General features: G+C 34.7%; 2 protein-coding genes across 2 annotated transcripts; one reads left to right on the top strand and one right to left on the bottom strand.

Annotated features, from left to right (window-relative positions):
* Positions 1-276: 276 nt before the first annotated feature.
* On the top strand, positions 277-2,815 carry LOC108373895 (multiple epidermal growth factor-like domains protein 10). Its single transcript, XM_017629828.1, has 5 exons — positions 277-408; positions 503-638; positions 702-845; positions 1,504-1,812; positions 2,372-2,815. Exons 1-5 carry the CDS (start codon positions 277-279, stop codon positions 2,608-2,610), a joined length of 960 nt encoding a protein of 319 aa, XP_017485317.1. The 3' UTR covers positions 2,611-2,815.
* Positions 2,816-5,665: 2,850 nt separating this feature from the next.
* Positions 5,666-9,986, bottom strand: LOC108373897 (V-type proton ATPase subunit B). Its single transcript, XM_017629831.1, has 5 exons — positions 9,910-9,986; positions 9,688-9,839; positions 8,257-8,762; positions 7,442-8,197; positions 5,666-7,352 (listed from the first exon to the last, which is right to left on the bottom strand). The coding sequence occupies exons 2-5, from the start codon at positions 9,764-9,766 to the stop codon at positions 7,215-7,217; spliced, it is 1,479 nt and encodes a 492-aa protein (XP_017485320.1). The 5' UTR covers positions 9,767-9,839; positions 9,910-9,986; the 3' UTR covers positions 5,666-7,214.
* Positions 9,987-11,567: the final 1,581 nt, after the last annotated feature.

The following is an 11,567-nucleotide window of genomic DNA, read 5'->3' on the forward strand; positions in this document are numbered from 1 at the left end:
TGGTAGCGTGTAATGTTTAATTTAAACAAATGGAAAGTTCTACCTACTTTGGCTGTTTTGCAAATCATCAGCTTAGCTTTAGCAATGATTTCCGAAGGTAAAAACAAATTGAATTATGTATTTACAAGCTTATTTGTGTTATACGAGTACCAACCCCAAAACAAAGTCGCTGGACTCGAATAAAATTTATTTTGATGATGCAGTTTTTATCAATTTTTTTTTTTATAATTATTAAATATATAGTACATCCATAAATGTGTTTTTTTTTTAGAATTAATGGAGGTATCTTGCATTGACGATGATCAATGTGTCTATTACGAAGCGGAGGACATCAACTCCATTTGTTTAAATGGCATTTGCCATTGCCACAACAACAAAACGAATATGAAGACCTTCTGCAAACCGAAGGTAAATTACTTTTCAACGATACGAACATTGGTGAAAATCAAGTTGTTATTTTGAAATAATTTAAAATAAGAATTCTAAATAAGTAGCTCTGTAGACTCTCCGTAGAAATAATATAATCGGCGGGAACTGTCCATGTAAAATACCAGATGCCAAATGTAATCTACTGGAAAATATCTGTTATTGCATAGAGGATTATGTGCCCACGAAGGACCGAAGGCGGTGTATTCCAAGTGCGTTAGTCAGCAGTACCTGAAAGACTTTACTTTCAAATTATTTACTTTTTATTTTTGTAGAGGAAGTACCATTAGGTGAAATATGCGCGACGGACGAACAATGTCTCGCCTCGAGCATTTTCAGTCACTGTGCCAATAATACGAACCGTTGCACCTGTAATGATGACTTTCAGAGGAAAGGTACCACCTGCCTGGCGAAAACTGGTGAGTTATAAAATGATATCGAGAAAAGTGCGTTATTATAATGATGTAGAATTCTAAATATACTTAATACCTATAAAATTGTCCGAATTAAAATTAAGGCATATATCCTGCTGCACGTCCTCATCTTAGGAGTTTGCACTGGAACGCAGCTATATGTACTTGGGAGCCTCGCCAAAAAGAGTGTCTGTTTTCTCCACCGGAATTATAAAACTTATGCCTCAAAATATTTCATAAAAATATGAAGGCTTATGTGAGCTGTACTGATTTGAAAATACTTGCGCTGTTAAGTTTTTAAACATTTTTATGCAGACCTTCTAAACTTAAACTCTTCTATCATCTGAGTTGATTTTTTGAAAAAATATTTTTAAAACTTTTTTTATCGATTTTTGGAGGCAGTTGCAAATTGGTCCAGCTCAAGTAAACCTTAATATCCTTTCTAAATATAAAGAATTTACAATTCCGGTGAAAAACAGTGCCAAATTTTTTTTTTTTTGTAGTAGAGCGATGCATCCTTATGTATATTTTTTATTTGCAAATTACCAATAATATAATCGAACCGTAAGATTAGATATCCCGTTTCTTCAAATGTTCTAAGTTCTTGGTGGAAGTTAAATTTGTCTACAATATATTTTATACATTTACAAATCTTTTGCTCTAGCTCCGAAAGTGCTTGGACTCAAGTGCACTGTTGAAAATAACTGCACAGAACATGGATCGCACAAGATTTGTTTACAAGACATTGATGAGTGTGTATGCGAACAAGGCTATGTACGCGCTAACGACTCAAAAGATTGTCTACCAGGAAAAAGAATTGGAGAGAATTGCGTCGTTACGCAGCAATGCAATATAAAGATGGGACCCGGAGCTGTGTGTGAAGATGGCAAGTGCCGCTGTGAGGAGGAATATGCGGTGGTAAAGAAGCAAAGTGATGCCAGTCCTAAGGAATTAATTTGCGAGCGCTTAGTGCGTAAGTATAGTACATATGTATGTATGTACATTAGACCGTACCACCTTACAAGCAAACAAAATAAGTTCGCCATACACCCCTCAGTATAAACTATTTTTGCAAGGCAATTTAAAAAAAAAAATATTTACATTTTGCGGTACAACTACATTCGGCAATAGCATTTTTTAATAGTTCCACTGAAATAATTAAAATACTTTCTTAGCTTTAATTTAGTGCGCTTTGATTTACTGACATTAGCGTGGTACGTTAGTGTGATTAGAACTAAGGGTAAGTACTAGCACGGGATGATTTAGGTCTATGAATTTTGGACCAACAAAAAAAAAATAGTCTCATCGAGAGAATAACATCGATTTGTCTTACTTTAAGATCCGACTGCATGGCCGAGGATCATATCCTCGAAAAAAAAATGAAAAATCGAAATTGCCTTGCAAAAGTACTTAATATTAAGGGGTGTACGACGAACTTTTTTTCTGCTGAGGTCCAATGTGCATGCATATCCACATATATACATACCTCCAAAATGCAGTAGTTAAAATATTTGGAATATGTTCCTTTGCAGAAATTGGTCAATATTGTAGTCACCACGGACACTGTCACAATGGACATCTCATCGAGAAGGAGCAGTTGTTGCAATGCGAACACGGTGAATGTGTCTGTCGTTTTGGCAATAAAAATCAAGAGCCTTGCAGTACCTCCATGGCCAATAGAGTAATGGCATACAATATTTGTTCATGGCTGATGTTGGCGGCAGCAGTTTTGCATTGCCTTACGTTGGGATGTGGATTTAGAAAATATTGAAAGTTTACAAATGTATATGAAAGAAAAATTTACTATTTCGTTGAATTTATTATGTTATATATTTCTTGTTACTGTTAAGCGATTACATACAATGAATTTTTGAGGTGAATATATTTGAAAGATAACCACAAAATTTGCTTATTTCAAATTTGTTGGGCATTCCTTGGATGCTTCCTAAAGGGCATTTTATTCGATAATAACGCTCGAATTGAAATTATGATCATTCCGAAAGCTTAGGATTTTTCCTCCTGTGCCGAAAAAAAAACTATTTAAACATGTACATCCACTGATGTCCAGTAATGTGGAAAAATTTTAATAAAGTCTGGAAAAAAAGTTTTGTCCTTTAACCTTTTTTCTTAGATGCAATTAAGAACTGGCAAATGTAATTATGTACATACATAAAATTAACGTAAACCAAGGCACAGTAAAGAGGTATTAGCACTATTGTTGATTTTGCACTCTAAAATTTAAAAATAGGTAAAAAAAAATTACATTTCAGAGTAAAATGCTAGCAAAAAAAAAAACAGATTACAAGCGCCAACGCGAAACTAATCAAATCAGCTACGCTGCTGCTGCTACCAAGTCCGGATTTCTTGGCACAGACTAATACGGTGTTTACATGAGACGATTTCAATTTGGAAATTATTTAGCTAAAGAACGGAAAGGAGGCTAACTTAAATATACTATTTTAGATTTATTTGATTTATTTATAATAAAAAATTAAGCTTTTATATTATTGCTTTTGTATAGATTTAACTGAAAGGCGTTGACAAACTATTAACCAATTAATAAGTTTTCTTATAGGTTATGTCCCTTTCTAACTAATTATTTGTTGTTTACTTACATATGTACATAGCTATACATATGCACATGTGTATGGACATATATATGCATATGTGCTAATTTATTTCTTAAATTAATTTTTGTATTTATGTATTCTTTTTTTAAACTTATCTACTTATTTATTCATTCATTTATTTGTTGGTAATTTATGTGTGTTAATAATGAAATAGATATCAATTATAACTAATTTAATTTACTACAAATTAATTTAAGACTTCTAATCTCATAAAATATTTTAGGTTAAATATTAAACTAAGGTTAAGTTCCTTCAATAGTATTTAGCAACACGCAATTATTAAATAATTGGTTAAGCGAATTTATCTATCAACTTTAAATATTTATAACTTTCCTTCAGAAGTTTTATAGAAATTTTTATCCATCGCAAAAATTTCGTTAAGAACCCACAACAGAAAGATTACTTCAAAAAGCAAAATAAGAAACATTTTTTAATTTAATAAATTTTTTACTCAAACCTTGTATAAACTTTTTTCTTTTTAACTTTGCTTACAATGTTTGGTCACAAAATTTTTTCCAAATTTTCATTATATGCGCTTTACTTTCAATGTATGCCCATTCATGTGTACATGTATGTATGTACATTTTTATGATTAAAAGTAATTGAGAATTATTTATAAATTTTAATTTTAATAAAATTATATTAATTAAGCTTTCACGACTTACAGATATAAAAAAAAAACGTTAAAAAATTATTTTTTCGAGGAAATTGTTCATTGAAAATTTTTCAATAAACATTTTTCCAACTCAAAGTAGGGCAATTGATTTTTCTTAATTGTTTTTAGTATCAAAGCATTAACTTTCTTTTAAAGTATGTACATATATATAAAATTTTGTTACGATTTTTATAATCAGATAATCCGATAACCAGGCCGGTGTGAACACTCATTCTATTTTACTTCTAAATTTATATTAAACTAGCAAACCCTAAATTTATATTAAACTAGCAAACCCCGGGACTTCGCCCCGTCCAAAATTAAATTTTTATTTAAACATTTGGTCGAACATTTTCAACAACAATTCACGGTCACGATTGGTTTTGTTGTCGCCAGAAGGCATATCCTCCATTGCATTAAAGCATATACAGACGTCAGCGTTGATCCGGATCTACTCGGGAATTAATACACATTTTTATTTCACAGGAGAAACAAAAAACATTAGAAAATGAGTATCAAAAAAGGTGGCATGCGGTTGTTTTTGGTACTAGCTCTTTAAAGTTTTTATTGAAGGTGTATTTAAATACAACCTACCAAAATCTGTGAAAACCCCAGTTTCAAAATAAAGTCGGTTAGGGCCTCTGTGAATTAAGGTAACGATATGTATCTACAGATAGGTAAAGGTTTCAGTATGCCTGGAAGGCGCCACGCCTCCTTTTCCAATAACCCCTAGTTTTCTCCATGAGTATTGGATGGATATGAAATACCTCGGTATCTTGTCCATCTATCAGAAAAAAGTATCCTTTAGGTTAATCCAGGCAATAACCTACCTACCTACCAAATTTCAAGCGAATCGGACCATGAATAAAAAATTTTCGAAAAGATCCGTCCCTGGTCCACATACCGAAAAAAATATCCTATATGCCAATCTAGGCAAAAAACTGCCTACGTGCCAAATTTCAAGCGAATCGAACCAAAAAAAGATTCTTTCGAATAGATCGATCCTTGGTCAACTTCCCGGAAAAAAGGATACTATATCTTAATCTATGCAAAAAGCTACCTACGTACCAAATTTTAAGCAAATCGGACCATAAATACGATTTTTCGAACAGATCGGTTCCTGGTCCACTTACCGGCAAAAATGTATTTTATATGCTAATCTAGGCAAAAGACTGCCTACGTGCCAAATTTCAAGCGAATCGAACAAAAAAAAATATTCTTTCGAATAGATCGGTCCCTGGTCCGCCTTCCGGAAAAAAGTAATTGTTTTGCCTATGATATGGTGGTTGCTTAAATTTATTTACAAAGAAAATTTTATGAAAATCTGACCAGCCGTTCGGTAGATTACTTGTTACAATAAAAGGGACTCCTCTTTAGATAATTGGTATTGATATTGATTTACGCTTAACTTAAATATCTAAATTGGCTTAAGATAACATATTTCTACTCGTCTTTATTCTATTTAAAAAGAATTCTCTGCACTTAACGAAAACTTACCTTTCCTCTTTGTCAGCAATAAAAACCACCATTTAACAGAGTAATACATTTTGTCGCTCACTTTATTCTTGAGGTTGATATAGTACATAGTTTCATAAATTTTCTTTTATACATAGTACATACATAAATTGTATTTAATTTATATTCAATAGTTTTTTCTACAACTGTTTGCTGCTCTCCAATTATTTTACAGTTTACAACATTACATTATTAAGTATTATTGTTACTTGCAATAGTTTTAATAACTTTTCCGAATTGCTCAAAGAAATTACAGTAATATTTTGTATGTGTTTAATTTGAATGAGTAATAGAAAGCTTCAAAACTGGAGAAACAAAAAGCTAGCATGTGTATGTAATGACTTACTAAATTTGTGAACTGATGACTGGAGCTAAATCTCGACTTCTGGATTTTCACAGAGTTTGGCTATTTAAAGGTTTTAAGATTGCTGTACATACCAAACGATTGGGTTCGTGCGCGTGCGAGACAATATAGGACAGACCGGTTAATACTTGTATTGACAAACATGCAAAAACATTTTTTTTTTTACTTTCTTTAATTAAAAATATCTTAGTTGGAATGCTCTATATGTAGGTGTGAGAAATTGTGTGCGTGTAATGTTTGCAATTTGGTTGTTAAGTAAAGGTTTCAAACTTAATAACTAAAAAACGGTGAAAAAACAATATAGCAGCTTTTGAGGGTGGTAAGGGTGTAGGCGGCGATATGAAAACTGCTAATCAGGCAGGTTCTGCAACTCACTACCGAGTGAATTTAAGCCAAGTTCGCTTTGAATTCAAATTGGCAGGGGTTGAAATTCACTCGGAAGTAAATTGCAGAACCTGCCCGAATATTTTTTACTTTTCTTCTGTGTAAGTTTTGTATCTTTTTCAAAATAATTAAAACAGTAATATATTTTTGTAATGAACGGCACGAAGAATAGTGCTCAAAACTGATGTAATTTGAAAAAATTTACACAAAGCGAAAATGAACAAGAAAATACAAGTTTCTGTTGCTTTGTTTACAGCAGTTATCTAATTTCATTTTTCTAAACATTTAGATATTTACATTATAATTACTGAGTGTGTTATCGTATTGCCTTATTTATCTTTTACATGACTTTGACTTTTGCTTTATTTAAAGGTTCAATTATTAAGCGCATAAAATTTTTCTAACACATTTATAATTTAATAAACTATAATAAAATATTGTAACGCCACACATAGCGGACGTATGAATAATCAAACGCGTGCTATTGCTGTTATATTTTCTTTTGTTTTCTTTTTCTCTAACCATATTTGCCTGACTATGATTAATTAGTTCCAGTTTCAGTTGCAGTTTGCAGCATATTTGCATTCATATGTACCATATGCACTTGTATATTTATCCCATTTTACAATTAACTCACAATAGCTGTTTTTAGAAAAACTGATTACATTGTATATTTAACGAGGTATTAACGACTTTCCACGCGCCTTTTACTTTATATAATCAGTAAATTATGAATGCATGTAAGTCGATGGCGCGCATTGCGTTAAAACTGCAGCTTATAAGTAAAACCGATAAAACAAAAAGCAAAGTAACGTTTAAAAATAAATTTAATGGCGCGAGTCTCTGGGATAGAATTCAGCCAGAATAGAAGCTGGTATACGTTTCAGCATCTCCTTGGGGAAGATACGCAGCAACTGCCAGCCAATGTCTAACGATTCGAAGACGGTACGGTTTTCGTAGTTACCCTGCACAGAAAAAAAAATTAACAAAAAGGGAATATTTGTATTGGTATTTATATTAAAAAAAACTTTAATTCCGCAAGAAAAAAACTCACTTGTGCAATGAAGTTCTTTTCGAATTTGGTCAAGAACTCCAAGTACAGCAAATCATCAGGCGTCAAAGCCTCCTCACCGACGACAGCCTTCATGGCTTGCACATCCTTACCGATAGCGTAGCAAGCATACAGCTGGTTGGACACGTCCGAATGATCCTTACGTGTCATGCCCTCACCGATAGCAGATTTCATTAAACGAGACAGCGAAGGCAATACGTTGACTGGTGGGTAGATCTGTCTGTTGTGCAGTTGACGATCAACGTAGATTTGACCTTCAGTAATGTAACCAGTTAAATCAGGAATTGGATGTGTAATATCGTCGTTTGGCATAGTAAGAATGGGAATTTGTGTGATTGAACCGTTACGACCTTCAACACGACCGGCACGCTCATAGATAGTAGCCAAATCAGTGTACATGTAACCGGGGAAACCACGACGACCGGGCACTTCTTCACGGGCAGCCGATACCTCACGCAAAGCTTCAGCATAAGAGGACATATCGGTAAGGATGACCAACACGTGCTTTTCGCACTGGTATGCCAAGAATTCAGCAGCAGTCAACGCAAGACGTGGAGTAATAATACGTTCAATTGTTGGATCGTTGGCCAAGTTCAAGAAGAGACACACGTTTTCCATAGAGCCATTTTCTTCGAAATCTTGTTTGAAGAATCGAGCAGTTTCCATATTCACACCCATAGCAGCGAAGACAATGGCGAAGTTATCTTCATGATCATCCAATACAGACTTGCCAGGTATCTACAAATACAAATACGACAGATATAATTTAAAACGTTAAATTTTTTAGCAAAATTTACCTTGACCAAACCGGCTTGACGACAGATCTGGGCGGCGATTTCGTTGTGTGGCAAACCCGCAGCAGAGAAAATGGGAATCTTTTGACCACGAGCAATAGAGTTCATCACGTCAATGGCCGAAATACCGGTCTGGATCATTTCCTCGGGGTAGATACGCGACCAGGGGTTGATGGGCTGACCTTGGATATCTAAGAAATCTTCAGCCAAAATTGGGGGACCTTTGTCGATGGGCTTGCCGGAACCGTTGAATACGCGACCCAACATATCCTCGGATACAGGTGTACGCAAGATGTCACCAGTGAACTCGCACACAGTGTTTTTGGCATCAATACCCGAAGTACCTTCGAACACCTGCACAACAGCCTTGGAACCGCTCACCTCGAGCACTTGTCCGGAACGAAGTGTGCCATCAGCCAGGCGCAGTTGCACAATCTCCGCGAATTTAGGGAATTTAACTTCGTCCAAGATTACTAAAGGACCATTGACACCAGAAACGGTCTTGTAAGCTACAATTTAAGAATAATTCCATGTGTATTATTTTAGCAATATAAAAAAAAAACAAATAGTCGATCAGGAGTTGCGGTAGGCAAAGCAAAGTTATTTGACGATTGTTATCAAAGCAGATAAGGGAGTAATAACTACGTTACGAACGTAATGAACGTCAGCTGACTGCCTATTGAAGCAGCGACGAATGTCAAGAGAATGGTGAACGCCATAAAATGACGATAGCATTGTGGAAATATTAAATTATATAAATGTCTTAATTAATTAGCTGTTCTATTCTTCAAGCCACGAAATAGTATACAATTAAGTGGAGATTTTTTTTTATATTTACCATGTCGAATGCTGTTAACCACCTACCTTAACCTTATACACTTCTGAGGGACTCATTTTCGAATAACTAGATTAAAATATTAAAACCATTTTTAGTCTCACTTAAAAGAAACTAAAATAGTTAAACAGTCTTAAATATCACTATAAAACCGATGTCCCGCACGATTGAGATTTTATAATTCTTGGATGTCCCGTTGTATGCAACTTGGTCAGGTGCTTTCCCCCTCTCATTACTGCTGATCATTCACAGAAGCACGAATGTCACATGACAGCTTATTTTAAACGAAAAGCGCTCATTTCTTTTATTTTATAGAAATGTTAAAATTCAAGCTTGATGTGGAATCTCATGACTTCAATTGACTTCTTTCTCTATACTTTAACGCTTGCTATATCCCAAAAAATTGGGTCATAGAATTGCAAAAGTTCAGGTAAGGCAATCGCCCCACCAATGCAGCTACGTTGAATTTTTATCGATTTTTTCCATTTATGCTTTGCCACCGTGTCCGCGAAGCTCCACGGACTGTCATGGCGGACAGAATATTATGCCAGCCCTTTCAGCTCAGTAAATATTTAAAAAATATCATTTTGATTACTCACTCAAACGTGGCTGGGAGATGAAATCCCTGGAAACAGCCAGGACGTGTTCCCTGTTAGCTTGTTTTGCTGATATCGACATTTTCTGCAAATTTTATTGCGCTCCGATTGCGACTACCACAAAATCGTTTACTGGCACACAAACTTTTATTTAGCTAAAGAAAAATAAGAGGTTTCCTATTATTTAAAGATGTAATGATTTTTTACTAATTTCTGTATACACACACACAATTTTCCAATTAGAAATGTTTCTCTAGACACTTCTGGTTGGGGATAGTCAGCTGCGCGTTACGACGTCGTTGGAGTAGGAAGAAAAGTTCACACTGAAGTGTAGAAAAGAAAAATTCACAGTGACATCTACAGCTGTCACGTGCGGTCATGTGACCTTAGCAGGGTCGCACAGGGCACAATTATCAGTTGAATGTGGTTTTAATCTTTACTAAACTAAAAATTAATTTTCGATTATCGTGATCTAAATATTAAATTTATTTTCAGGAACGTGGAGCAAAATGTTTGTAAATTTATATTATTTAAAGGCTAGTATGCAGCTCTCAAGAAAACGGTCTAGAAAAACATTGCAATTAGTTGTGTTTAATGAAACCGAAAAAAGTACAGAGCGGCTTAAGTTAGAGCAAAATAGAGCAGCTTTCAAAAAAACAATAGAGCAAGTTAGAGCAGCTCAGATCATTAATCTGATGAAACACTTTTCAGGCAGAAATTCTCAAAACAGTTGACTGCTCGAACAAAATCTCCTATGACATCATATTTCTGTCACAATTTTCAAGAGAGAGTTAGTGGTATCACAATCAGCGTCACCTCCCTGCAAAAATCGTTGGACCATGTAGTCTATTTGTGGTATATTGGAGTACTTACAAAAGTGTTCCTCTGTCATGCTGTAGCGAACCAAATCGTGTCTCTGCGCCAGCTTATTGTTTGTTACACTGCTCGTGTTTTAACGAAATGGATTTGAAGTTGAGCATTTGAACGCACATTTGCATGTCTGGCTGTAGCTGAACGTGTAGAGATGCTCACTGTTAGTTGTTAGCTCCCAGCATGTTCAGGTTTGAATGCCGTCAGAGGCACCATGTAATTTTTAATTTTGGTTTTTGTTTTTGATTAAAATCAGAGAAGTGAAGAAAATAAGCGTGTACAAACGAAAAAATATATAACAATGCCATTGTTAATATGTTGGAGTAGTTTTGTGCTACTCTGATGTAATGCAGGGATGGAGTATATGGTCCTACCCTAGGACATCGCAATGTTAATTGGACCATATTTTTTATATGAATTGTGGTTAATTTTGGAATACTCCTTGGTCCTTACGCACTACTCTTTACACGCATGCATGGAGTAGTCGGGATTTTTGCAGGGCTCCTGTGTTCTTTTCATCACGCGTAACAGCGCCTTTAACCTAGAGCAGCTCATTAAACCCAACTATTATTTCGTCTTTGTGTGTCCAAGGAATTTTGACATCTGATACCTCACCAGCCTGTTGCCTCACTCTTTCCTCAAGAAATAATGGAACCGGTATATATTTCTGTTGCAAGCATGGGTTGCCTTGTGCCCTATTTTCACAAAAAAACTTTCGAAAAGAGTAAATTTCCATTTCTGATTTAGTTTTAATTGGTTATAAGTATAATAAGACCGAGAGTTAAAGGTTGTGAATGAAAAGAAAATGAAGGAAAAGTNAAAGAGTAAATTTCCATTTCTGATTTAGTTTTAATTGGTTATAAGTATAATAAGACTGAGAGTTAAAGGTTGTGAATGAAAAGAAAATGAAGGAAAAGTGTTATGGTTTTGTTTCTGTGTAGCAAATCTGTAATCAAAAGATTTTAGAAATGTCAACGAAAACACTAACAACCGGTGTGAACAGCCTTCAGCCC

Source organism: Rhagoletis zephyria, unplaced genomic scaffold (genome assembly GCF_001687245.7).
Source record: "Rhagoletis zephyria isolate East Lansing unplaced genomic scaffold, Rhagoletis_zephyria_1.1 Rzeph_scaffold_07122, whole genome shotgun sequence".
NCBI lineage: Eukaryota > Metazoa > Arthropoda > Insecta > Diptera > Tephritidae > Rhagoletis > Rhagoletis zephyria.

Excerpts from the sequence above, each read along its gene's own strand:
- LOC108373895 (XM_017629828.1), top strand. The coding sequence starts at position 277 with ATGGAGGTATCTTGCATTGACGATGATCAATGTGTCTATTACGAAGCG. Across the intron at positions 639-701 it reads CCGAAGGCGGTGTATTCCAA|AGGAAGTACCATTAGGTGAA; the intron begins GTGCGTTAGTCA and ends TTATTTTTGTAG. Across the intron at positions 1,813-2,371 it reads AATTTGCGAGCGCTTAGTGC|AAATTGGTCAATATTGTAGT; the intron begins GTAAGTATAGTA and ends GTTCCTTTGCAG.
- LOC108373897 (XM_017629831.1), bottom strand. The coding sequence starts at position 9,766 with ATGTCGATATCAGCAAAACAAGCTAACAGGGAACACGTCCTGGCTGTT. Across the intron at positions 8,198-8,256 it reads GTCAAGCCGGTTTGGTCAAG|ATACCTGGCAAGTCTGTATT; the intron begins GTAAATTTTGCT and ends TTGTATTTGTAG. Across the intron at positions 7,353-7,441 it reads AAAAGAACTTCATTGCACAA|GGTAACTACGAAAACCGTAC; the intron begins GTGAGTTTTTTT and ends TTTTCTGTGCAG.